The sequence below is a fragment of the Mastigoproctus giganteus genome, chromosome 2 (genome assembly GCF_048544385.1).
Source record: "Mastigoproctus giganteus isolate SK-2022 chromosome 2, ASM4854438v1, whole genome shotgun sequence".
Lineage (NCBI taxonomy): Eukaryota > Metazoa > Arthropoda > Arachnida > Uropygi > Thelyphonidae > Mastigoproctus > Mastigoproctus giganteus.
In genome coordinates this window covers 230,208,555-230,236,098 of record NC_143576.1, presented here as the reverse complement: position 1 = coordinate 230,236,098, position 27,544 = coordinate 230,208,555, and the positions used below count along the sequence as shown (strand labels likewise).

At 40.1% G+C, this 27,544-nt stretch overlaps 1 protein-coding gene across 1 annotated transcript in view; it reads right to left on the bottom strand.

Moving 5' to 3' along the window:
* Nucleotides 1-261: 261 nt before the first annotated feature.
* The window catches only part of LOC150090226 (monocarboxylate transporter 9-like), a 29,398-nt gene continuing 2,115 nt past the window's right edge, over nucleotides 262-27,544 (bottom strand). Inside the window, exons 2-4 of the mRNA XM_090390214.1 lie at nucleotides 15,732-15,875; nucleotides 5,243-6,175; nucleotides 262-374 (exon numbers count right to left, since the gene is read on the bottom strand). Of these exons, the coding sequence (XP_090246340.1) occupies nucleotides 262-374; nucleotides 5,243-6,175; nucleotides 15,732-15,875 (1,190 nt within the window). The remainder of the gene's footprint in view (nucleotides 375-5,242; nucleotides 6,176-15,731; nucleotides 15,876-27,544) is intronic.

Sequence of the window (27,544 nt, the reverse complement as noted above, 5' to 3'; positions counted from 1 at the left end):
TTCATGCTCGTTTCATGTCGTTTTTTTGCTGGTTCCGTTTTCGTGGCTGACTCAAAGCCACTCAACTCAGTTGATCTCAATCCAATTAAGCAAGTTTTGGCCGTACTGGAAAAGAACTTTCGATGCTATAACCAAGCACTAACAATGTTCGTGCATTGCTATACACACTGTACAACGAATGGGTTCGACTACCACACCATGCAAAAAGTGGTGGATTCCACGCCACGTGTTGCTAATGCAAAGCCAATTGAGTGTATTTCTCTAAGCCTTCTTAGAATGTTTAAGGCCAAGCAGCAACAGTCCTGCGATAAGCAAAATGACACTTGTGCTATACAAAATTCCATCGTAGCTCTTTAAGGTATCACGGAAGTACCCTGTAAAAAATAATTCAGAAGTTAGCAAGTCTTTCCACAAATAACGAAAATCAATCACAGCAGTTTCAGCAAGAGAAAGCACCACGATTACAGTTATATCCTAATTTAATCTGGTAATGTTAATTTAACTGAATTTAATTAGCTGTGATGTATTCAGTTTCCGTTACTCTATAAACAAAATTTTTAGGGCAGCGCAATTTCATCGATAACAGGTCTGTTTGGCTGCCTTAGAATTGTGCAGTTAAGAGGAAGAAACATTGATACAATGTCAGTGCTCATCCTGTTGCTATTCATTTTCGTTTGCAGGACTTGGAGCTTTTTTTCAAAATTGGCAGAACCTTTTCTGTCATCTTTATTTCTTTGCACATAGAAAAAAATTCCGAGTGAAACCATTCAGCGAACAATTTTCTATTTCCGCTACATTTCTGTGTTGTGTGTAGATTAATTTATTGGTTTATGCAGTATTTTAAGCACAACAACAAGTTAGGTGCAAGGAAGCACAGGGTTTTCCTGCACCAGCCAAAAAAGTGTAAAAAGGAGATAAACAAAAAATAATTACGGACTTCATTTTCCCTTCTAGGTAACTAACCATTTTACTTGAATTCCTTAAAATTGTCAGCTTCTGCTACTTGCAGAAGCAACTTGATCCGTTAATCAACTCTCTGACTGAAATAAAATTTATACAATCTAATCGAAGTTTTTTCCTCTGTAATTTGTATTTATTGACCGTGGTTACAGGATTCTTTGTTACAATGAAAATTCCCTTCATTCATTTTATTAGCCCTTCTCAGAGCCTTATAACCCTCACTTAGGTCCCTCTAATCTGTTTGGTTGTCAATGTCTTTAGCATTTTGCTCAAAACCTCAGAAGCATCTCAATAACCTGCAATCACTCTTGTTCATCGAGGAATTTGGGATTATTTGTCTTACAGAAACCTGGATGTCTTCCAATATTTTTTTTTTTTTATGAAAACCCCAAACACGAAAGTTATCAAAACCTATAGTACTTAGTACCGTGCATGGGTTGAAGGAGAAGTATGGGAGGGGGAGGGGGATGCCGGAAACTTTGCTCTAAAGACTAAACATGGGTTTCACCACTTCAAGCCTCCAATAAGCAAAGTGGTGGTATTTCACCGGTTGATGAAAGTCATCTACCACTTGCTGTATACAGATTGATACCCTGATGAGTACCTCATCTTATCACGCAGCTACTAATGATCGTACAGGAAGAAGAGGAGGAGGTGTTTTGATTATTTAACATCGTAATTTTTCACTTTCCTGCCTAAAAATCAGCAGTTCAGAACACTTTGAAGCTTTATGTGCCTATGTTACATGAAGAAAACACCTAATCTAAATTTGTCTAATTTATCTTCCTCCTGATCATACACAAGACTCCAGGGATGAACTGCAGTAATGGCTCGCGACCCATTTTACCCCTGATAAACCAACCTTTCTTACAGGGGACTTCAATATGCCTACCACAAGAAACTAGACGAGACTTCATTATCTTCATCGGGATTTTGGGGCTGGATTTCCTTGAATCACGGCCTTCAAGAGGCAACCAGGATTTAGATCTAGTATTTCATCGTACTGCAGATTTGACGCCCACATCCCGACCATTGCCTTTAATTCAGACTATAAACCCCTAACCTTTGCCTTTCCGTTCCCGTCTATGCATTGTGATGATTTTGTCCTCACCAAAACCATTATTTCAGTTAATTTCATCTCGCAAGGTGTCATTATGAGGTCACTCACCTCAAGCAACTGGGATGCTCTTTCCTCCCTGCCGATCGATGAAGCCGCTAATGGCCTTACTTCCCACCTTACAGCAATAGCTTTCAAGGAGTTTCAAACACCATCAAAATCTTCAAAATAGACAAAACCATGGTTCTCAAGAAACCTGAAGCCCACCTTTCTAGATAAGCAGTGTGCCTTCAGAAAATGGAAGAGATCAGGAACCGCACACGATTTTACTAACTTTAAAAAGAAACGTGTATCTTTTCTGAAGCAAAAACGACAAGCCAACTATAGCTATATAGCTAACAGATTAGTATGTTCGAAGTGGCCATTTGCAAAGCACTGTAAGAATTTTCAGATGGATGAGAGCTTCTTCATAGAATGGGCAGACAGTACCTTTGGTGACAGTTGCGTAAAGGAAGAATCTAACCGTCTCTTTCCCATCCCCTTACGCGGTTTGACTCCCCGGTCTACACTTTATATCACAAAGGAAAATCTGTTGAAAGTAATAAACGAGTTACCGAACAAAGCTACCGACCGGCCTGATAGATTTCCTTTGTTCATCATTAAAATATCCTGTGTCTTCATTGTGGATGTTCTTTTACATATCGTTAATGAAATTTTGCGAACACCTTCAGTGCCTCAAGTTTGAACACACTACTGCGTCAAACCCATTCCGAAGAATTCGAGGCCTAAAACTGCGAAAGATTTTCGTCCGATTTCAGCGGGCTCTTCGCTCCTTAAAATTTTTGAAAAGACAATCCTAGCGCAACTTATTGAGCACTGTTTGAGGCACAGACCATGTCACCTTCACAATGTTGTCCCTGGGAGTTCTACTACCACTAATCTTCTTCAAACGCTGTTTCACATACAGGAAGCTTTGAATTCTCGAAAGCTGATAATCTCTCTGATAATCTCCTCACTGTACTCAAAAAAATTTTGCAGGAAAGACGGCTCCTTGTTGAACACGACGGTCTCTCACGATCCTTTACTGTCTTCAGAGGGGTTCCACAGGGTGGCGTTATGTTAGCAGCGCTGTTTGCAGCAGCTTTCGAACCTCTGCTAGCAAATTTCCAAAACATGATATCGTACGCTGGAGATCTGAAGCTCTTCATTCATTCAGACGACCGGAGCAAGCGCTCTCTGTGCAAAGAGTAGCAACAAAACAAATCTCTCAGATAAGCACATTTCTTCAGTACATTGGTCTTGAACTAAATGTCGAAAAATCTGCCCAGATGACGTTTACAAAGAGAAGAAGAATAAATCCAATGCGAATCTCTATAAATGGACATCAAATTAAACTTGTCAACTCTTACAAGCATCTAGGTTTGGTCTGGGATTTGAACATGTCTTTTCTGGAGCACTTGAAGGAAGCAAAAAACAAATTTTTCGCAGTCCTTTGGTCTACTCGACAGGAACTGATTGGTAATGGAAATAAGAAGCTAATAACTAGGTTTGTCCGAACTTGTGTAGTACCGATGGCGCTCTACGCATCGAAAATCTGGTCCTCTGCCCCTCCAACCTACCTGCGACAGTTCTTGGGGATTGAGTATTGGCTTCTGCGATCCCTCAATAGGACTTCGGGACATCCCCTTACTATCTCTGGGGGTACACTACATTCGCTGCATGGAAAGACCCCTTAGAAGCAAATCATCACCATTCGCAGCATAATTAACCTCTCCAAACTCATTTCGGGTAGTTTGGATGCTCCTAACATCGATAGCCTTATCATCCTGCCCACGAAAAACACCAAAATAAGTAACCGGCAAGCATTTTTGATGAGACCTGCCCTCAACCAAATCAGCTCGCTCAGCCATATGTTCCCAGAAAAACACAATTGGACTCCTCAACTACCTGAATATCAACCCTGAGACGTTTTGCATCGACAAACCATACAGATCAAACGTTTTAGCTGATACACACATTCCACACAGTCCTGCAATTTTAGATCTTTCATGTCACCATCGCTTTACGTGGCTACTAGCTTGCTAATGTGGCTTAACTTTTGTAATTAATTATTGACTTGATCTCTGTATATTTTATTTTGTCCAATATTGATATTGTATTCATTTTTATAATTCTGTTTACCCTCCTAGCATTTGATTGCTGTCAAGGAGTGGATATAACTTACTTTTCTTAACCCGATTAAATAAATAAATAAATAATAATCGAAATCATTCCGGAATGGTCAGCTTTTTCCTATCTCTACCTGTGATTTGTCCATCCTTCGATCCTTTCACGAAGCTCAATGTCTTTTTTTCAGCTGAGCCACCGTACTTAAGCACAGTAATCCAAACGCAGTCTTAGAATTACCTTACAGAGTGAAAGAATGAGGGGTCATTCTCTCTGAAGAATACGTTCATTAATTAAAAGAATTCGTGAGCTAGCTGAATCCTGAATAAAACAATATTTTTACATATGAAAGCAAACGCAGGAACTTTGCAATCGCTGTAAAGACTGAACAACGTAAAGACCTGAAACATTCTGTTCATTGGTTTAAGGATCGCATTACTATTCCATTTGAGCAGTCAAGTAATGACTATAGGAGCAGCAGTTTCCCAAGGAAGCAATTTTAGGTAGAATCAATGAAATATGAATTCCTTTCCCTTGACGTTAGAAGGAAACAAGAAGAAATCACACGAGGCTAAGTCCGGTGAATAAGGGGGATGTGGCAGGGTTCACTGCCTGCATAATATTAGACGTATGGGACCTGGCACTGTCTTGATGAAGAAACCACTTCACACCAGAATATGGCCGTCCTACCAAGACACTCATTACCATACGCTTCATTCATCTCTTTAACTGTTTCCGATGCATTTAAGTCCCTTCTGACCCAATACCGAATTACATATAGCTGTTCAATCTGTTTGACCGATATGATACTTGCTTTAAAACGATAGTCAGTGGCATGCGACTAAAGAAAACTCTCCATGCAGCAGTGGCTGGACAAGTACATTTGAAGTTTCACGATAAGCCGCGAACATTACTCAGCCTTGAAACTGTCGTTCCTGGATGGGGAATTTGAGAGGAAGGTGACTGACAACATTATATGCAAACAAACGTTACACTTTCTCTTACTGGGACATGAAAATGTTATGCGAAAATAAAGGATAATAAATATGGAGTACTTACCAATAAGAGTTGGGATAAAAATACAGAAACATCCAGTAATAAACCTTGACAAACCAGTTGAGAGTGCGAGTAAATTCAGTCCGACATACTCTTCATACAACAGTTGGTAGAATGGTTGAAGACACATGGATAATCCCACAACAATGGAGTTGACTATTAGGGCTATAAATTTTTTAGCTGAAGGAATGCAAGCCATATTTACTCCACTTGTTACCATGAGGACTATAACAACCGTTAGTTTTTTTATTAAGCCTTTATCGGCCACCCACCCCACAATTAGTTGGGATAAAAAAGCTGACAGAGAAGTAGAAAATAAGAGAAAAACACTGTCCTCCAGACTGCCTCCGTGATCAATAGCGAAATCTACTATAGTGAGGTGAAAAATGATATTATAAATCGCAAATACACATAAGCCAAAGGTAATTATAATGAATTTTGGAGTGACTAACAAAACTGCTGTAAGCTTTAGTGTAGACAAAATAGCTTTGTAGGGTTTATAGGGGTCGTTTCTTTCTTTTTCAATTTCTTCAAGAGGCGATCTTCTTTCTTGGGGATTCAATACTGTGTCTTCAGAGACACCATCGACATTTGGAGTCTTACCTTCGTCTCCATCGGACGTATAATGATGACATTGTGCGAGTGTAGAAAAAGTAACTTTTTGATTATCATTATCAAGACGAATTCTTGCAGACTTAAAGGAAGGCTGTCCCATTACAATTACTGAAATAAAAAGGTTCATCAGAACTGCCCCAAGAATTAGAAAGGAACCCCGTAATCCATAAACGTCGACCAATCTTTCCATAATGGCTGATAAAACCATTCCTCCGAACGGAGCTGCAGAGAATACGATTCCAAATATCGTAGATTTCATGGTTTTGAAGTGTTGACTGATTGCGACGGAAACTGTCGGAAAGAGCAGACCTGATCCAAGACCTAAAGAAAAAAAATCCATATTAAATACGCAATAATAATCATAATAATAAAGGGAAAAATCACATGAAACTGATTTACTGTTGTTGATTTTGTTTCGAATTTTCTCCAGAACAAGAAAGGCCATGAGGCGTTATTGTTGTTGTCATACACAGTGATAATTTCACGTAGTAATAGTAGTAGCCGTACAGTGCTAGGAAGCCAGAAATGTTTTCTGCATTGGCCGAAAAAATGGGTAGATAAGAAAATACAAATTATTTGCTTCCAAACTCACAGAGATAACCATCCAGTTGAGCTGTGAATTTGTTGAAACTATCAGTCGCAACTATCTCTGAACGCAACCTTTTCCAACAATCAACGACTTCCTACAATGTAGTATAAACTCTTCCTATGTAATTTCAATTTATGCTGAAGAGTTTTGGAATTCTCTATAACAGTGAAAATTCCGCCTTGCATCATATTACCAACCCCTTCTCAGAGTCTTGTAAACCTCAGTCACTTTTGAAATGGCTGATTACCAAGCTTTGTAGCCCACATATTCGGAGTCCTTCCTCGTATGGTCGTCAATTTCAAACAGCCCAGTGTCTTCTTTGAGGTCTCTATACTTGAACTCAGCATTCCAAATGTGGTCTTACAATTGCCTTATACAGGGGGACTATAACCTCCGTATCTCTACAAGTAAAGTTCGATAAATAAATCATCAACAGAACACCATGAACTTCCTTGTTGCCAGTTTAGACTGCTTAGAAAAGTTCATATCTGTCCGTATTGTAGCTCCCAGATTCCTTTTTTCTCGACAGTTTTTAATTCAACCCCACCAAGTGTAATATTTATTTTGGGGTTTCTGTTCCAACGAGTGTAAGACCTTGAATTTGTTGCATTTAGCTGCTACATTTCTGAATATTCTTGAAGCCTGTTCAAATCATCCTGAAGAAGCTCGACTGATCATTAACTACTCTACCAATTTTTACGTCATCTGCAAATTTTGACATCAAACCTTCTATCCCTTCGTCGATATCGTTTACGAAAATCTGAAATAACAGTGGTCCAACAACCGTTTCCTGAGAGATCCTATTTCTGACTTACCACCACTCTGAAGAATATCCATTAATCAAAACCCTCTGATTTCTGCCCTGCAGCAATCCATCTTAAATTTTTTCCAGAAATCCTAACATGTTCAAGATTATACAATAATATCTCAACGATTAGCGAGTCAAATTCATTGCTAAAATTCAAATACGCTACGTCGAAATTGTTAAGACTCGTGTCAAAATAGCTGATAAGTTAGTTAAACATGATTTTCCCTTAACAAAACCACGTTGCGTGTTATTCAGAATGCAATATCTATCAAAATATCCCTGGATTGCTCACTTAATCATTGTTTCTAAAATTTTTCCTATTTCAGACTAACCGGTGTGTAGTCACTTATTTTGCTCTTAGAGCCGCCTTTGTCTATTGGTGATACGTTGAGACGTCTCCAATCCAAAGGAATCTTTCCATAATCCAAAGATGCCCTCATAATTAACACCTTGTTTCAATACACTCTTTGATGACCTCCCTCAAAATTACTGGGCATATGCCATCAACTCCAGGAACCTTACTTGCCTTTATGTTCGAAATTCGAAAGGCTTTCTAATATACAGTCATCTGTAATTTCTAAATCATTAATTTAATATGACTCAGGCTCACTTGCAGAGCCTCTTCTCACTATGAAGGGTCTTTCTTCAGTAAAAACAGATGCAAGTTACCCGTTCAATTCATCTGCAACATCGGCTGGGCTGTCTAAGACTTTCCTTCACCAAGTGCACAAGGGATCAATCTGATTCGATTTTTTTCAGTATTCACATACATAAAAAATTTCTTCTTCCCATTCTTTGCTCTTTTTGGTCAGTTCTTTCTCATACGCAGCCTTGGCCTTTCTAACTTTATCTGTGCTGTGATACTGTTCGAAATCAACTTGTAGTAGTCTCCAGCGCTATGTAATTGTCCCATGCTAACTCTTTCTGCTCTATTTGAGTGGCCAGCTCTGCATTCATCCATTTTCGGATCATCCTGCCGCAATATTTTCTTGTTGGTATGAATGTGTTCATTGCAATTTCCCTGGACCCTTGAAGTATCCTCGGTGATACTGGCAAAAGTCCTTGCTTCACCTTTGTTCAAATGAATACCATCTTTACAAAGATTCCTTCTGCCTACAAATGCGGGTCACGCTGATATAAATTTCCCCTGTAGAATCTTACAGATTCCCTCAAGACTTCAGCAATACACTAGGCTTTTAGCATATAATGCCTCTGGTAAGTGTCAGTCTCCGATATAAACAATAATCACACCTACTTTTTCCATATGATATACTGTATATATACGTATAATTCAAGTTTGTAATACAAGAGTAAAAAAATATTATACGTTCTCTATAATTATCTGATATAACTCCGAAACGATTAACGTAAATCATAGCGAAATAGTTATATTTAAATGATATATAATCAGCATACCTGTAATTGTCTTTAAAAATGTTTGCTACTAAGGAATTTTCTCTTGTATTTCTGCTTACTCTCCTTCACAAGGAATCAGCGGTAATCCCCCATCATTACAGGATTGTGCGTGGTTGGAAGAAGAACTTTGTTTGAGTGCAATAAAGGAATATATTTTACATTACATTGTCCTGGTATGAACTCGTCCCGCTTTTCCTAACGTTGCACAATATAATGTTCTTCTGTCGCACCGCTGTCCCACAAATACAAATATATATATATATATATTTTGTGATTTCCCCCCCCCTGAAAACCAACGAGCAGACCAATAATCTTAAGACCACTGCATATGTACCAACCATAATCCTGGTAATCTACAGCATGTAGAACCTTTGACATGCTTTCATAACTTTCTTTAAGTCAAACTGAATAAAACACAGGAACTGATGGGGGACATTTGTTGCCATTATGAAACAAAACTGCTTTTAAACTTAATTTTGAGGCATCTGAGAATAAACGCCATTCATCTGACTCATGCACGACACCTAGTTCTTTCAGAAGTCCAATAAAATGTCTTTGCATAAGCACACGCTGTCCTCCGTAGCAAAATATTTCAAAAGGTTTTCGTGTCTTTTTTGAAACACTGAAATATTTGTTTCTGCTGCGAGTACATTTCACTGCTGTAACCTAGAACATAACCTTTCAGCTTGTTCTTTGGGCAAATTGTATATGCCTTATCCAAGATCTTCCAGATGATGGACAGCTTAGCAGCCGCATACACTGTTGCCATTTTTTAATTTCAATCGGGCATTCGATACTGTGCGCGAGCGTACTACGTTGCATTAGACTTGCCGAGCACTCTCAGAACTTTATCATTGTCTGAACAGCTATTTTCTCAAGCAAAAAACCATCATAAAGACTAAATTCCACAGTATCGCTTCTTCTCTTACCAGAGGCTGCCCTTGGGGTTTTATCCTGAGTCCACGAGTCTGGAGTGTGGTGCTGGATGACGGGCTTTCAATGACTAGTCAGAACACAATCTTAATATTGTACGCAGACGACCTTGTTATACTTCTAGAAATTCCATCGATTGCGCTGGAACGGCAAGCCAGATCCGATCTGGCTTGGCGGAATAGTCCAGCAATTACAGAATTATTGTTGCCACTGAAAATGTAGGATTCTTACGTTCAAGGATAAGCACAAGGTGAACGGCCCACCCACAATACACTATAAAGACTATTCACCTGTTAATCGCCGATCAGTCAAGTAAGTGGGGATAAATCTAGATGACAGTAAATCATTTCTTCCACACCGCAACAACATTGTGGACAAGATCAAGAAATATATTGTGGTGCTAGGGAGGAGTAAAGAGAACCTAGCCTCCCATATGATCAAATTAATGTTTTACTGCTACATGAAGATAAAAGCTTAATGATTCATCGAATGATTCTGCTTTCACACTTGTCCTCCTGGGTAGCACAGTTTGTAGGGTCGTCATCCTCCTCACACCGTGTGGAAAATACTTGAGTTACCATTAGCATTAGCATTAGTAGAGGCATTTGATGCAAGAAAGCAAGCTTATGCAGCATTAGCCAAAAAAAAAAAAAAAAAAACGACTTCCACTTCACCCCTCTGTTCGTTCGAAATACCTGTCCATTTGAGCCTTAAACTTATTTCGGCTATCAACTTCCACAACAAGGGATGGAAGTTTGTTCCACCAACCAACCACCCGCTGGCTAAAGGCAAATTTCCGCACGTCTATCCTACATCTGTCTTTCCTAAATTTGAATTTATGCCCTCTCAGGTGATTATTCCAATCAAGAGGAAGAATCCCATCAGCATTGAGCATGCTCAAACCATTCAAGGCTTTATACACCTCTATGAGATCAACTCGCTGGTGACTAGTCCCCAGACACTGTAATTTACAAAACTTAAGCCTTTCTTCGTAAGAGCACCCCTTTGTTCCATTCACTAATCTTGTTGCCCTTCTCTGTACTCGTTCCAGCAGCTACATTCTTCTTGAAATGAAGCCTCCAGACCTGTATACAGTACTCTAGGTGTGGCCTGACCATTGCTTTATACAAGGGAATAATCACCTCCTTATCGCTGCTAGAACAATTCCTATATATCATTGACAATACACCATGAGCTACTCTTCCAGCCCGTCTGCACTGCTCAGAGAACTTCATATCTGCCTGTACAACCACCACCAGGTCCCGTTCATTCTCTACCACTGTCAGTGTAGTACCACAAAGTTGATGCGTTGCTCTGGGGTTGCTGTTTCCCATATGTAGTACTTTACATTTGTCAATGTTAAACTTCATTTGCCAACTCTCAGCCCATCTGCTCAACCTTTCCAGATCCTGTTGCAGCAGAATACTGTCAGTAGTGTCCTTGACAAACCTGCCAACCTTCGTATCGTCTGCAAACTTGGACATTAAGCTTGATATACCATCATCAATATCATTTATAAATACAGAAAACAATAATGGACCCAACACTGAACCCTGAGGGACTCCACTAATAACATTAGTCCACGATTAGCATTGCCCATTGATTACCACTCTCTGTCTTCTCCCCCTCAACGACCCCTTTATCCATAGCAGCAATTTTCCTCCAATGCCACACGGCTCCAATTTGTGCAGCAGTCTTCCATGTGCAACAGTATCAAAAGGCTTTCTAAGATCCAAATATATAATATCAAAGTTATTCCCTGCATCCAGTTCTTTTGTGACTGCATTATAGTATCCAATCAAATTGGTCAGGCAAGACCTTCCCTTAACAAAACCATGCTGTGTCCGAGCTATAACTGAAGTCTTGTCTAGATGATCCTGCAGTGCTTCTTTAACCAGTGCCTCCATTAATTTTCCTGGAACAGAAGTTAAACTCACAGGTCTATAATTACTGGTGTCAGCCTTTGATCCTCCTCTGGGAATAGGGGTCACATTTGCACATCTCCAGTCTATGGGTACCTTCTCTGACTCCAAGGAAGCTCTCATAATTATGGCTAAGGGTTTGCTTACTTTTTGCTGCCTCCTTTAATATAACTGGATAGATCCCATCCACCCCAGGTGCCTTTCTTGTGTTTAGCTTCAACAATTTCTCCTCCATTTTACTCTCAGTTATTACAAAATCATCTAGCTCACTGCCAGAGTTGAATACACCTCTTGAATTCCCGTCGCTGAATAACTCCTCATGTGTGAATGTTGATACAAAATATTCATTTAGTTTGTTAGCTACCTGAGCAGGATCATCAACAGTTGAACCACCGATATCAAGTGGACCAATCTGATTCATCTCCTTCCTTCTAGAATTTACATAAGTAAAAAACTCTTTGCTGTTTTACTTTGCATCCCTTGCCAAAGATTTCTCGTAATCTTCGCCTGCCTAACCTCCTTTGTAACTTGGTTACAGATCAACTTGTATCTATCATAGGCTTCTGTGTCACGTGTTAATTTGTATGTATCCCATGCATTTTTCTTCTCTGTCATATGTCTCATTAGTTCATCTGACATCCATTTGGGCCTAAACCTTGAACAATATTTCTTTGCTGATATGAAAACCCTAGTAGCTTCCAAGATAAGTTCTTTGAATTCTTCCCATTTTGAATTTGCTGTTGGTAACATCATCAGTTGGTCCCACTGTATAGAATTTAAATACTGTCTCAGTCCATCGTAGTCGCCTTTACGAAAGCAAAAACCCTTCCCTTTACCCCTAATGGTAGTTACCTCTTTGAGTAAATCCCACTTCAGCACACTGTGATCACTGCCACCTGGTGGTTCCTGTATCTGCAGATTCTTAAAGCATGAAGAATCACTACTGATAATCAGATCAAGAGTATTACTCCCTCTAGTTGCCTCCCGAACATGCTGATATAGAAAACAATCATCCAATAAATCCACAAAAACCTTTCTAGTGTGTGAGTGACCAGCCCCCCAATTCCGGTCAATATCTGGGAAATTAAAATCCCCAATTATAAGACTCTCTGATTTACTGGCCCACTCTATTTCCCTGTACAGTTTCTTATTATACTCATCAGAGTCATTAGGCCTATAGCACACTCCTATTCTCAATTTAGATCTCCCAATGCATATGTCACACCAAACTGACTCGACACTGCACTGTCCAGCAATGTCAACTGGCTTCACTTCCTTGGATTTTATGTGTTTCTTAACTAATAGCATAACCCCTCCTCCCTTCCTATCCTGTCTATCCTTTCTGTAGACATTGTACTCCCCAAATTCCAATTCTGCATTCCTTATATCTGTGTGACACCAGGTCTCTGAAATCCCCACAATATCTGCCTTTGATGTTTTGAGCAATACCTCAAATTCATCAAATTTATTTATTAAACTCCTAGCATTGGTGTACACGCAAGTATACATGCACCTGTTCTTTTTCTTAGCTACCCTAACACAACCCATGTGTTTACTTGTACCGCAATGACTTCCAGCAGTCTCTGAAATATCCTGCATCTTGTTTTTCAGGCTTCTGCTCATTCCAATAGAAGCAGTGCAAGAATCTCTTTCACCTCTGCCAGTGGCTACTGTTAAACTATTAGTCCTTGTATCCCCCCAAGCTGGCAGTTTTTCGACCCACCTAACACTGCCTCGATAACATCAGCAAATATTCTTGCAAGTCCTTAGAGCCGCAGGCAGAACCCTGTGTCTGCTATACAAGTTAGTTTTTATTACCGTTATAACCTAAGGTGCTGCAGTGTGATTTCAACTTTGCAGAGGCAACTTAACAAAACATAACGGTTGTAACTTCTGCAAATGACTATGTTTCCAGTCTTCTGAAAGATTGAAACCGTATTATGCATGAATGCATTATATAACTCAATCTAAGAACCAAACTCCTTACTACAAATAGATCAATTATATAGAGTGGCGGACAAAAAAACTGCATCACTTGTGAATTTTGCAAATAATGTGTTTTGCGCTGCATTGTGGGTTGCAGAAATGTTCGAAATGCATTTCTTAGATGGGATATATATCCCTGTGAATGAAATCCAATAAAAACACTCCACCTGATATACCTAATTGCCATAAATATCTTTCCAAAGGATAAAATATGAGAAATCATGCAAATGGCAATCGTGTACAAACCTCGTGTAAATGCAATACATTTTATTGCATTTACGTGTACAAACTGAAATGACAAGTTAACTTAATAGTATTATGTACTGTAAATCAGCAAAATAAGTCCTCAATATTTTATTGTTCCTCCTCGAGCTGCAATTACAGCCTTACAACGATCTGGCATAGAGTTAATGAACTTCTGGATAAACGGTTGCTCAATTTCGTGGTACCACACCCTTACAATGCTCTCCTGCAGCTGAATCTTACTTGTTCCCTTCTTCTGAGCAATTTCAGACGACATTATGTACCAGAAATTTTCAATAGGATTCAAATCTGGACTGTTGCCGGCCCAGCCCAACAGTGTAATTCCAGCATTTCTGAGGTATGACTGCCCCTTAAGCGAGAAAAACGAGAGAAAACCTTGGTGTATGTATTAAAACATACATGCAGTTTTAAGGCTTGTGAGATAAGAAGACGAACTCATCATTAAATCTATATAGCATAAAACTGACCAATTTTGCTCTGTGGCAAGGTGCTGAGTCCTGTTTAAAAATGCAGTTGTGGACGTCTGTTTGGTATCCCTAATAACGGGTTTCCAGGCACTCCTCCAAAATAGCAGCACAGGTTTCTACATTCACCTTCCGTGATAAACTTAATTTGCCCCACCCCTTTGTTTGATATGCGTCCCCAGACCATCTGACCGGCGGAGAACTTTACAATCGGTGTAATGCAGTCAGGATGGTATGCCTCCGATTTTTGTCTTCTGCCATATCGCTTCCCATCCGAGCCATGCAGGTTGAATTTCGATTCGTCAGAAAAGATGACGGTGTCCCAATGCTCTTTTGTCCACGAAACATGCGTTTTAGCCCAAGCAAGTCGCTTCTTTCTCATTGGCTTCTTCCTGGGCCGATAGGCATTCTGAAAGCCGTCTTTGGATAGTTCGTGCACTTGTTTCAACGCCAGAGGCCGTCTCAAAGTCCACTTTTAGATCAGGAGCACTAGCCTGGCGATTAAGAAGTTTCAAATATCGATCTTGGGAAGGCGTACTAACTATCTTAAGGCCTGATCCAGGTCCTCTCTTCACATCACCGGTTTCACGCTTTGATTTCAGCACCCGAGATACTGTTGTCTGGTAATAGAATTGAATGGTGGAAATAGAAGCCTATTTTTTCTGAGATAGCATGCGTAGAAAGCCCTTCCTCGGACAGAACAACAGCTACACTTTTTTTTCTTGGTGTCAACTGAACATATTGAGCCATGCTTACAGCTCCAAAAAACAGGATACTAATGGGCGTGTATTCCCTACCAACGCCGTATTTATAGAAACGGCTGATGCAATTACTGCCTTGAAATTAGTCTAATGCAATAGACGCCTCATCTGACGCAATACCTTTGCTTTTGCGACAAAAGAAATGACTGTAACCAAACAATATCTTATACGTTTCACTACAAATGTTACTTTTTTTTAAGGTGATGCATTTTTTTTGTACCCCACTGTAGATAAATCGATGTATATAAGTAACGCTTCCTCATCAGATTGAAGACTCCTGTTACTTGTTTCTGAGTATTCTCTAAAGGGGAAGAGATACTTATTTCATGTAGTACGGCAACTCGTCGTGAGGGATTTCAATAATTATGCCGGTGTACAAACTTCAGTTTGTCTAAAATATTCGACTGTGTAGTAATAATGCAAATACACTAGTTTTAAGCTTTCTGCCTCCAAATATTATTAGTAGCCTCTAGAGATAAAAACTTGGGACGGAATCTCTAAAAACTTTTCTTTTTTTTTTGTTTTTTTTTTGTATGTTCAGATAACGGCACTTCGATTCCTTCTCTGACCTCCTAACACCCACTTTTTCTCACCACAGGTATACTGCGAACTTCAAATTCGATGTTCAACTTTCAAAACAATTCTACGGATATAAAGAGCGCGAAATAACTCCTCTAATTCACTTTTTCCGACACTAAAAAAAAACAATTCACCTCTGTTATCGCCATACTTACCAAGAGCTAATCCATAGGAAATCACCAGCCACTGTACGCTTTTAGCAAATGCAGACGCTGTTACTCCAACCACTGAAGTAAGACTGCCAGCCAATGCTACTTTACGAGTACCAAAGTTATGTGTCAACATCCCTCCAAGCAACGCTGTAAGAATAAAGAAATTTCACTGCATTCATTGCATTTTAAAAACGTAATTCTAATTAGCTTATACACCTCGAAGATAGTTATTTGTTATAGCGAATGTAAGTGTGCTTTATGTTGAGTCATAAAGACAGAAATAGAAATTTAATGATTATTTCCAGCGTAATCCAAGAATGGAAAATTATTAGAGACTATAATACCCTGGAACTATGTGCGAGTTGAAGAGACTGAAGGCATTTGTTAACCTTGAATTTCGATAACTGTTCGTTTTAATCTAAATGAATACAAATAATTGAATAATAATCGTAGAGAAATAAAATGCAAGTTTATTCCAAGACAGGAAGAAGTGGTCTTTTGTTTCTTATCTCTAAAATTACAGATTCAGTAAAGGTTTTTCTACAAGACATTTCATATGAGGAAAAGAAATTTGTTATACACATGAATATTTTGGAATTTTACGCATCTGTTTTGTACGGTTTTATAATCAGGGTAAAGTCAGGGTAAAGAGCAATGTAATGTAAAATATTTAAAACAATTATGCTTCTAATATACTTCTATGATTTCGGTGCAATATTATGCCTATAAATAATGTGGATTATAACATCGAAAGAGTATTCGTTTAGAAAAGAAACACTTACATGAAAACTGGATCATCACTGCCGAAATGGTGAATGGCCAGATGGAATTTTCTCTAGATTCACCGAAAGCACTCATGACGGACACAAACAGAATTCCGTTCGATTTCATTAGTCCAAAAATAAAAAAATTAATAAGAAAGCACCCAAATATAATCAAGCATTTAGAAATGTTAGGCAGTCCCATTTTAGAACTCATCATGGCGGAAACGTTCCAGACATGCGAGAACGGTAACACTTTTAACTCTTGCGAAAAGGGGAAGTGATACTACAGTCGTTTAGAACTGTAAATACTGATAAATACTGACCTAGAGTTATCATTTTGTGTGCGTCACACGTTGGTAAGAATTTAACTGCTGAGAAAAAAATTCTTTGGAGATGGAATTAATGATTTGATAATATTGGACTTTAGACTGCATGTTTGGGCCTTCCTAGCGAAGAGATTATGTTATGCAGCTGGTGGAGGGGGGGGCGAATATTACACGACACAATGCTCCATAAAAGTGCACAATTTATGGGACGAATTTGATTAATTCATTATATAACAAAGGTAGAGGACTCATCAAAGCTGTTGTTAAGAACATTTGGTGTGAGGAGCTGAAGAGTGGCTGTCCAAAACATCACGTTGTGTGCGGTGGGGTCACATTCTTTTGGGCTTCTGGTTTATTAGTGATATTAAGTGTTTTTCGTTTAAGTGGAATTTTTTGTATGGCCCTGAAACTAGATATGCTGGAACACTGCATCTGATGTCTGGCAACTTTCTTGCATGTTCTTGATCCTAAAGTAAGTTATTTTTTAATTATTTAACGACTATTTAAGTATATGTGCTGATGCATTAAGAAAGACAGAGCGTGAGGAATTCTGAAAGGACTGAAAGAAAGTAAAAGATGAAATGAAGACCGATTCCTTACCTGGAATAGCAAGACCAGTGTCAGACAGTAACTGAACGAAATTCATCGTAAATTGGATAAAAGAAAAGACCGTGAGTAGAATCCTCGACAGAACCGCAAAGACAAAGTTTTGAGTTGGAAAAGAGAAAATAGGCAAGTTTAAAATTGAAGGAACCGTGTCCTGTTAAAAGAAAGCTGAAAAACATGCTAAGAGAAAAACATTTACGAGGGTTTTTATTAACAAATGTAACTTCTGGAATAAATAATTTGTTAATCAAACCTTTTTGGGAATCAGACCAGAGAAGTTGCCAACGGTCATGAAGAATTTTTAAAATTCGTTGCTTTTCTTGTTTACGACACGTCATTTTGAATTCCATTGAATTCTGCAGGGGGCCCTCACGATTGAAGTAAGAAAGCCCAGTTAAATACAAGTCGAAAGGTAGTGAACCAGACAGAACTTGTAGGACATAGATGAATAGACAGTACTACATGTCCTAACTCGTACTAAAAGGAAATTTCGCTGGATGGAACCAAGCTTGGACTGAAGTGTAAGCAATTTAGTGATTCTAAACTAGGCCGCAGCAGGATAAGTGTTAACTGGTAAAATAACAGCTTCGTATAGTGTACGCAGAATCTTATGGTTCAGATGCGAATTTGAAAGACAAATTTTCTCACTTTGTCAGACAGATGATTGATGGGGAAGAAAAGTAAGGTCATTCAATCAATCAGTAATCCAAGAATATTTGTGGCAGTTACAAAACGCAGAGATTTGCCATTAATTTTTATGAGAGGAGGACGAGTTATCGAAAGGGTGCCTTTGAAGACAATCATACAAGTTTAACTGTGACAAATGCTAAGCCTTGACCAATCAGAAAGTTGTTGAAGAACAGAATTAGCGTTTTCTTCTGATGAATGGCTAGAATTACCATAAAAAGGACTAAATCATCCGCGTATGCAAGTGATGAATAATTTCAGAAACTTTTAGCAACCATTGGTTGACAGCAAGATTCCAAAACAAGGGTCCAAGAATAGACCCTTGCAGACATAAAAGAAAGACTTTCAGAAAAACTGTGTGGAAATTTGGTGTAACCTTAACAGATCTATTTGAAAAATAATTCCTAATAAGACTGTAAAGGTTAGCAGGTCAGTTCAGAGTTCCAAGACTTTCGAGGGCACTTTCCCACCAAAGAGAGTCAAAGGCGCCTTCGAAGTCGATAAAAATTGCGAGGACGTATTTAGAAGACGATTCATTAATGAAATTCAAAATTAACAAGCGCATCTTCAACACCAACTCCAGAACGAAAATCATTTTGATTACTAGAATAGCTGTCTGTGTCCTGAAACAAAGCCAGGATTCTATTTGAGATCAAATGTTCTAGGATCTTACCAAAATTATATAACAAAGCAATAGGTCTGTAAGACCGAGGAAGATTAGAAGACTTGCCAGGTTTCAACATAATTCTTAAGATGGCAGATTTCAAGGAATTTGGGATAACAGACCATTGTGGCCTTTTATTATATAAACTTAGAAGAACATTTGTACATCAGGAATGAAGTTTTATCGAGAACTCCCCTTGGATAAGATCTTAGCCAGGACACCGATTAGGTTTAATCCTGGCAATGACAGAAGATAATCAACAGGGGTAAAAGGAATAGCAAACGAGGAAGTAAATTAATTACGATTAAGTGATCGAATATCTATCTGTATGACATGGCATGGGAAATCTTTGCTATAGAGGACAGGTTAGAAAAGACAATGTGAAACCAAAGGTTGTCAAGTGTAAAATTAATAATACTTTGATATTGCGAGCTGAGGAAGGCGCGTCATATGATACTAGTCAGGAAGTAACGAAAGTTGTGGTGGAGTCCCTGAGACAGAACTTTAAGGAACTTACAGTTAGCAACCTACGTGCTGTTAAAATAAAGGGGTTCTGTTAGAGACAGAGAAATTGGGGGATTTAAACAGAATAGCCAGACTGAAGCAATTTCATGATAAAGGTATTAAAGCAGAAAAGGTAAAGCTGACAAAGCCAACTACACTAATTTTCGATGTACCCAAAGAAATCAGTAAAGAGGAAATGCTCCAGGATCTGTATTACAAGAATTTAGTTGACTATGGTTTTAGTGAGCAGGAGGTGAAGGAAAGAATAATCTTTAGGTTTAACATTAGGTTAAACCTTAAAGTAACCAATTGGGTCATTAGTTTACCATAAAAAATGTATAAGTATTTACACTGTGCTGCCGCTTTATTAGGAACACATACATAGTAGCGTGATGACCCTCCTTTAGCCTTCAAAACAGCCTGAATTCGTCTAGGCATGGAGTGAACAAGTTGCTGAATATGTTGTGGAGGAACGGAGTACTGTGCACACAAGAGTGTGTCACGCAGTTCGAGATTCGGCTGACGTGTAAACGTCAGTCGAATCTCGAACTGCGTGACACACTTGAGATTCGACTGACGAGTAAACCTGCAGCGAACAGCCCTTTCCAGCCCATTCCAAATATGTTCAATACGATTGAGATCCGTGGACTGAGCGGGCCACTGCAGCAAATAAAAGTCATTGTCATGTTCCTGGAACCATTCCATAGTGATTCGAGCTTTGTGCACCGGCACATTATCCCGCTGCAAGTAACCATCTGACAGAGGATAAATTATCAACATGAACGGATGCACTTGGTCAGCAACGATGTCTAAAACATTCCCCACACCATAACACTGCCCCCCACCTTGCACAGTAGTAGTCAGACATGACGGGTCCATGGATTCATGTTGTTTTCGCTGAATTCTGAGCCTTCCATCAACACGATGCACCAGGAACTTCGACTCGTGAGACGACGCAACTGTTTTCCAATCCTCGATAGTCCAGTGCTGGTGTTGTTCTGCTCTTACAGGGGGCGTGCTCTCTTGTTCTTCATTGATAACAAAGGTACGCGATGTGGCCGTCGGCCGTTGTAGCCCATTCGCGACAAAGTGCGACTAGTGGTCCTTTGCGATCTTTTGTTCTGCGCACCAAGGTTGTATACTGATGTGATGTGTGACATTGTGGCCCGTCTGTTTGCTTGTTCAATTCTACCTATCCTTCTCTGACCTCTCTCGTTGAAGGGGCCGTGACCAGTCAATAAGTAGGTGGCATATAGGCATGGTTCCACCCAGGCCTATATGCCACCTACTTATTGACTAGTCACGGCCCCTTCAACGAGAAACTAACATCTCTGGGCGTCCTCCAAGACCCCAACTGTTCATGTGGCGAACCGGAAAGCTGGACCCACCTCATGCACGAATGTACAAACTACGAGGACTTACGTGGAAATCTAATAACAAGATTGACCTACGTGCCGCGAGGTCAGGAGCATCATCTCTTGGACACAAGCCAAGAATATAAGAACCTCACCAGATTTGCACAGGAACTCTTTGCCAGAAGAAGAACCTGTTCTGCGATCAGGAACTAAGGGCACAGTACGCCTTGTAGCAGACATTAAACTTCCACAACACCGGACTATAAGCAGCACTAGACCACCCTTCCTGATGATGGAAACAGGATCAACGGACCAGACCCATCAGGGATGCAAAAGAGACACTCCACGAGACTACCCTGGTCGTGTATATAACCCATAAATGTGACTGACCTCAACTTACCTGGATGGACACATAGCCAATGAATGACATCGGGAAACTGGTTCCGACTGCTTCGTTGGACCCATATCTTTTTCCCCAACTTGAACAGCAGATTTGCTGCCAGTGCGCCAACTGGCGACCGAGCTGGGCACTCTTTCCTGGCTTTCTTTCCACTCCACTTCCCTGGCAGGGGGGGAGGTGCCTGTCCTATTGTCTCCTCCCTTCCTCGCCACCCCCATTTTTCCTTCTGGTGGGGCATGGGCATGCCCCACTGACACCTATTGGAGTCGCCTTCCCTATTGACTCCATATTTCTGTCTGTCCCCCCCAGTCTTCAGTCTCCCTCCCCTACTCTATCTGTACACAAGCGATTGCCCTACACGTCCAAATTTAATCATGTCCAAATTACTGTTTGCCAATAGTTTCGGTCTTTCAAATCCTAGCGCTCTTAACCCCCTCCCCCACGCGGAAGATCAAATCTTTTTTTTTTTTTTTTTTTTTTTAGGTCCTAGCCACTGAAATCCCAGGAAATTAGGTGGCAGGACCTGCCAGAGTAATTAATTATAATGCTGATATACCTGGCCTGCCTCCACGGGGCTGAGTGTGGACAACGTTGGGCCTCAGCAGGGGTCCAGCGGCTAAATGGCCAGAAAAACAACGGTACATAGCTCTATACATATACAATATCCACACACTTTTAAATCTCTGGCCTTTCCAGTGAACTGGCACACCTACAATGAAAGCAACGCGGAGATGGGGGAAACCCCTGGTGCCGCTTGACACTAAATACACTCTCATCGACAAGCGATTTTCTTCCACAGGAGTGCCGTTCAGAGGATGTTGTCAGTTCGTTGCACCATTCTCGATACACCCTTGACTCTGTGGTGCGTAAAAAATTCAGAACTGTCGTTTCATAGATGCTTTGTCCAACACGTCTTGCACCTACTACCTTGCGACGTTCCAAGTCTGTTAAATCACTCCTTTTCCCCATTCTTGCTACGGATTGTAGGCTTAACTGTTACTATTAAGGTTGTTCTGCTGCATTTATATCCACAACTGTGGTCATATGACTTGCAACGTTTTGGGACAAACCATTTATGTGCACAGCAGGGGTGTACCTAATAAAATGGCAGCACAGTATAGTTCCTGTTTATACATGGGTTAAAAAGGGTTATGTTTATCAGGGATGCGCACCAGGAAACAAATGAATATCATACTCGCGTATATTTATGATTCCTTGCATAAACATAAACAGTCAGTTGTCACTTTATGGTACATATTTGAAAAACCTAACAAAATTGCGCGCTTATGAATCATTTGGGAACTTTCTTTTCGTTCTAGAACATCAGAAAGCATAACCATTCTTTATAATTCGGAAAACTAAATTATTGACAGACTAAAAAATTAACAGTAGCCGCAGGCAGAGGTAAAAGTGATTCTTGCACTGCTTCCATCAACACGATGATTCTTGGAATCAGCAACAGCCTTGAAAGAAAGGTGCTGGGGACTTCAAGAAATGCAGGGAGTCCTCATGTAATACGTAAATACAAAGGCTGCGTTAGGGTAACTAAGAGTAAGAACAGGTGCATGTATAAAAGCAGACTGTCTACTTTGTCGCAATGGACCATACATTCCTAACCCATTGAGATGTTTTAAGTGACAGAAGTATGGCCACTCTCAAACGTCATGCAGAGGAAACAAAGTTTGTCCTAATTGAGTGTTCTCGGACCACACCCAAAGTGACTGCTTGGCAAAAGAAATGACTTGCCTCAACTATAAAGGAAACCATCCTACTTACTCAAGGACATGTGACAGACGGAAAACTGAAAAGGAAATCGTTAAATATAAGATCGAAAATAAAGTAATCTTTCAAGAATCACGGATATTAATTGTTTCCAGTATAAATAAAAGTGCGTACGCTAATATTGCGCAAAAATATCAATAAGTGGCCATGCAAACTGATGTTACAGTTCCTTCAAACACCTTAATCTCTGACTGGGCTCGGACTGTTCTCTCTCAGCAACAGTCCAATGTCCCGAAACAGTTGCACCAGGAAAGTAATACTGCATTTTACAGTACTGTTACATCTCCTTCTCCTCCCCCAGTGATTGCTTCTACATCAAATAATCGAAGCTCAAATTTGAAAAAGAATATCCAAGAAACGTCAATGGATACAATTGACTCATCCAGACAAGAAGACCAAATCCTAGAATTATATGTAGAAGAAGATATGGATACTAGTCGGCCATTATTCTCAAAAAAAGACAAACCAAAGCCTGAACGCTATAAGGCAGCAAAGTTAAAGAAACAGTCAGATACAGCTTCTACTAAACATTAGTAATGCCTTACATTCTAAAATGGAATTGTAGAGGATATCCTAGCAACCTTAATGATATTCAAATCTTAAGTAGCCACTTCTCTCCAGTTGGTTTCTGTCTACAAGAAACCTACCTAAGGTCTGAAATTTCTACCAACATAAAGAACTGTTCTATCTATTGACAAGATCGTAATACTTCAAATGCGGCCCTTGGGGGTCACTACAAAGGTCCTGACCAAACAAATTGTTTCGCAAACTGATATTGAATTTGATGCCGTACGTTTGATAGCCCAGATTGCGTTAACACTAGTACCAATCTATCTGCCACCAAGTCATACCTTTTCTTACCAAGATCTTGAAAATCTTCTAATGCAGTTACTTTCCCATGTCTGTCTCTTTCGGAATTTCAATGGCCACCACCACTTATGGGGATCGACTAAATTAGATAGCCACAGCCGACTAATAGAAACCTTTCTGGAGAAGGTTTGGAAAACCTTACTGTTCTTGATACTGGAGCACCCACTCACATACAATTACCAACTGGACAAACTTCTGCAATCGATTTATCAATATGCTCCCCGATTCTGTTTCCAATCATGGAATGGTCCGCTGTAGATGATCCCATGGGAAGTCACCATTTTCCGATCGTTTACGAGCTGCTCACTACCGAACTACGATTATCACATCCCTGTAGGAAATGGAAATTCTCTCAAGCCAACTAGGTCAAATTTCAATCAGCTATCAGTCTGATTGAGAAATTTATACCAACACAGCCGATAGATGAAGTCACAGATCATATCATGCCACACCTATTATCTGCAGCTAAATGCTCAATTCCATTTTCAAATCCTCCTTCTCGACTGCACCATAATTATTGGTGGAATGAAGAATCCACAAAAACAAAGAAGTTAAAACATAAAGCGTGGCATTCTTTTCGTAGATCTCCAACCACGGTTAATCTTATTACCTATAATAAACTAAGGGCAAAAGCACGTCTCACACAAAGACCAGCCGAAAAGAATTCCTGGATTCGGTTTGCCTCTACCGTAAACAAAAACACTAAATCCAGGTTAATATGGAAGAAAATTAGGCAGATTTCTGACAAATTTTCAACCACCCCTTCCCCAATTCTTTCGTGGAATGGACAAGAGCTCTCTGCTCCTGAGAACATTGCAAATGCCTTGGGCACAACCTTCGCTCAAATTTCGGCGGCATCTACTCTGTGGATTTCCAGAAAATTAGGACCATGTTTGAACAGCGATCCATCAACTATCGAATCTCTACTCCTTCTATATAATCAACCACTTCAATAATCTGAACAACTTCATGCTATCAAAACAACACGCAATAGTGCCTCTGGGCCAGACGGAATATATTATATAATGAACAACAACGTCTTGAAGAAAAAAAAATTTAAAAATACTGCTGGTCTTCTATAACCGAATCTTTCTTGAAAACCTTAACCCACCTCTTGGCGCCATGCCACATTTCTGGCCTTTTTGAAACCTGGAAAAGATCCTACCAATCCGTACAGTTACAGACCAATTTCTCTCTCCAGTTGCCTCGGCAAGTTACTTGGAAAACATTATCCATAATCGACTTGTCTGGTTCATAAAAACGTAACATCTTTTGAGTAATAATCAGAATGGATTTGGAAAGAACAGGTCCTCTTTCGATCTCATGATCAATGCTGAGTGTGCAATTCGTAATGCCTTTGTGAAAAATGAACACCTTGTTATGGTTTCCATAGATATGGAGAAGGCGTTTGACACTACCTGGCGTCATGGCATTCTCAGGGACCTCCATGCTCTTGGTCTACCAGGTAACCTGCCTATATTCATCTGCAACTTCCTCCAGAACCGTTCGTTCCAAGTTCGATACCACAACTCGCTTTCTATGATATTTTTGCAGGAAGGAGTACTGCACAGGGCTCTGTACTGAGTGCAACCCTTTTTGCCATTAGAATCGATTTCATCACAAAAGAACTCGCAAATACAGTTCAGACCTACCTTTACGCTGATGATCTCTCTATTTCATGCCATTCTCAGAACATGAAATCCATTGAACGCCAATTAGAGATATCCCTCATTTTTTTTTTTTTTTTTTTTATGTAAACCCCAAACACGAGAGGTATTAGAACCTATAGTATTTAGTACCGTGCTTGGGTTGGAGGTTGAGAAGAGGAAAGAAGATATTTGTTGACATTAGACTTGAACTTCTGTACACTGTAATTTTCAGGAAATATGTATGAAGGAAGGTTGTTCCAGAAAACGGCAGTTGAACGAATAAACGAGGAAGATGACAAGTTGGTTTTATGAGTTGAGGTTGGACAGTAAATGGATGTTGGCTGGTGGCGGCACGTGTTCGGACTGTTTTGAAAGGGAGACCGGGAATTATAGAAGCCAATTCAGAAGAACAGTGGCCATGGAAGCCCATGGATCTTTTTTGCAGATAAACTTGCTCTATTAGTTTGACAATTCATGGTGTATTCAATAGTAAGAAAAAGTGGGTGGGACATGCTGTATGAAGTAATGAAATTTTTGGATTAATCTTACACATGGTAAGAATATAAGGAGGCAGACCGGGTAGTGTGTATGCTCCCCGCATACATACTACTCGGACTCCCTCCAGTCACTGTCTGGTAGATTTGAGGTAGCAGGATTATACACTAGCTGAACCGGAAGCCTTCTAGAGAGTTACCAATAGGTTCGGTCCGGTGTACTAACCAGCGGCCGGCCTGCGAACACCGTTTTAGAGCTGTACCCTTGAAATGTAAGGAATATTGGATCTCACCACGATGTTCATCATAACCTCAAAATTATCAATCATACTGCATGATGGAAGAGATAGGGAAGGGTTGACCGGAACTTAGCTCTATAGACTAAACCTGGGTTCAACCATTTCAAGCCTCCAATAAGCAAAGTGGTGGTATTGCACCGGTTAATGAGAGTCATCTACCACCTAGTACTGCCTGGTAACATAGAGGGGCGGCAATCCTCCATTTGTTGTGGGCGCCACACCTCGACCCCTGCTTACCTTGGTTCATATCTGGGTGGTCACCCACCATGTGCTTGGGCATGGACGTTATACCCAGGATTAGCAACAGTCCCACCATCGAAAGGTGCAAGCAGAGGATTTGGCTGTCAAAGACCGTCCGGACTTCGCCGAAATTGGGTCCACTTGACTTGAGGGTCACCCGAATATCGGTTCCATTAGCGTTTTAGACTCCCAGGTAGCAAGTACAGCTTGTCTGGCATATCTGTGAGAATGTCTGTGACAACCTTAAGAGCCAAGGAATAAAGTCCAAAGTTGGACAATGTGCAATGGCTTTCGTCTGTCATAGCAGAAAACCGTTGCATTTCACTTTTGCAATCAACGTAAAGTACATACAGATCCTGAAATTCAGATGTCAAACTCTACCATTCCAGTGACTGACAAGGTCAGATTCTTGGGATTAATCCTTGACAGGAAGTTAAATTTCTTTGAGCACGTTAAATTTGTGAGTAATACGTGCCTCAGAAAGCTGGATATGCTAAAAGCTTTATCTGCCCTGTCTTTGGGAGCAGACCATTCATCTTTGCTGCTCCTATATAGAGCATTGATCAGTTCCCGTTTGGATTATGGGGCTCCAATCTATGATTCTGCCCGAAAGAGTTCATTCCGCTGGCTGAAACCTATACAGCATAGTGCATTGAGGATTGCCTTTGGTGTTTTCAGGACATGTCGTACCCATAGTTTATATGTTGAAGCTCATGAACCCCCTCCGCTGAAAAACACTACTTCTTAAGTAGGCAGCCCGAATACAAAACTGTTATCAGCATCCTATTGAGCCATACCTCTTGAATCTACCACTACAAAACCTCTATAGAAATAAACCCAGTAAAATAAGACAGGCAAGCTTACGCCTTGTTGAATTAATGCAGAGTTGGAATGTTCAAATTTTCAACAGGCAACAATTAATGAATTACTCCCAACCGCCATGGATTCCCCCTCATTAGTTATCTTTCGATACTTACCTTCACAAGTGGGGAAAGAATCGTCTACCGACACTCAATGTGAAACAACTCCATGCAAGCCATATTCAGAAAAACGCTGATTTTTTGCTAATATATACATGATGGCTCAAAATCACATTCAGCCATTGGAGCAGCGGCAGTATTTCCCTCTAATATCATTTCGGCTGCCCTTCCACCTGAGTATAGCAGCTTCTCTTCA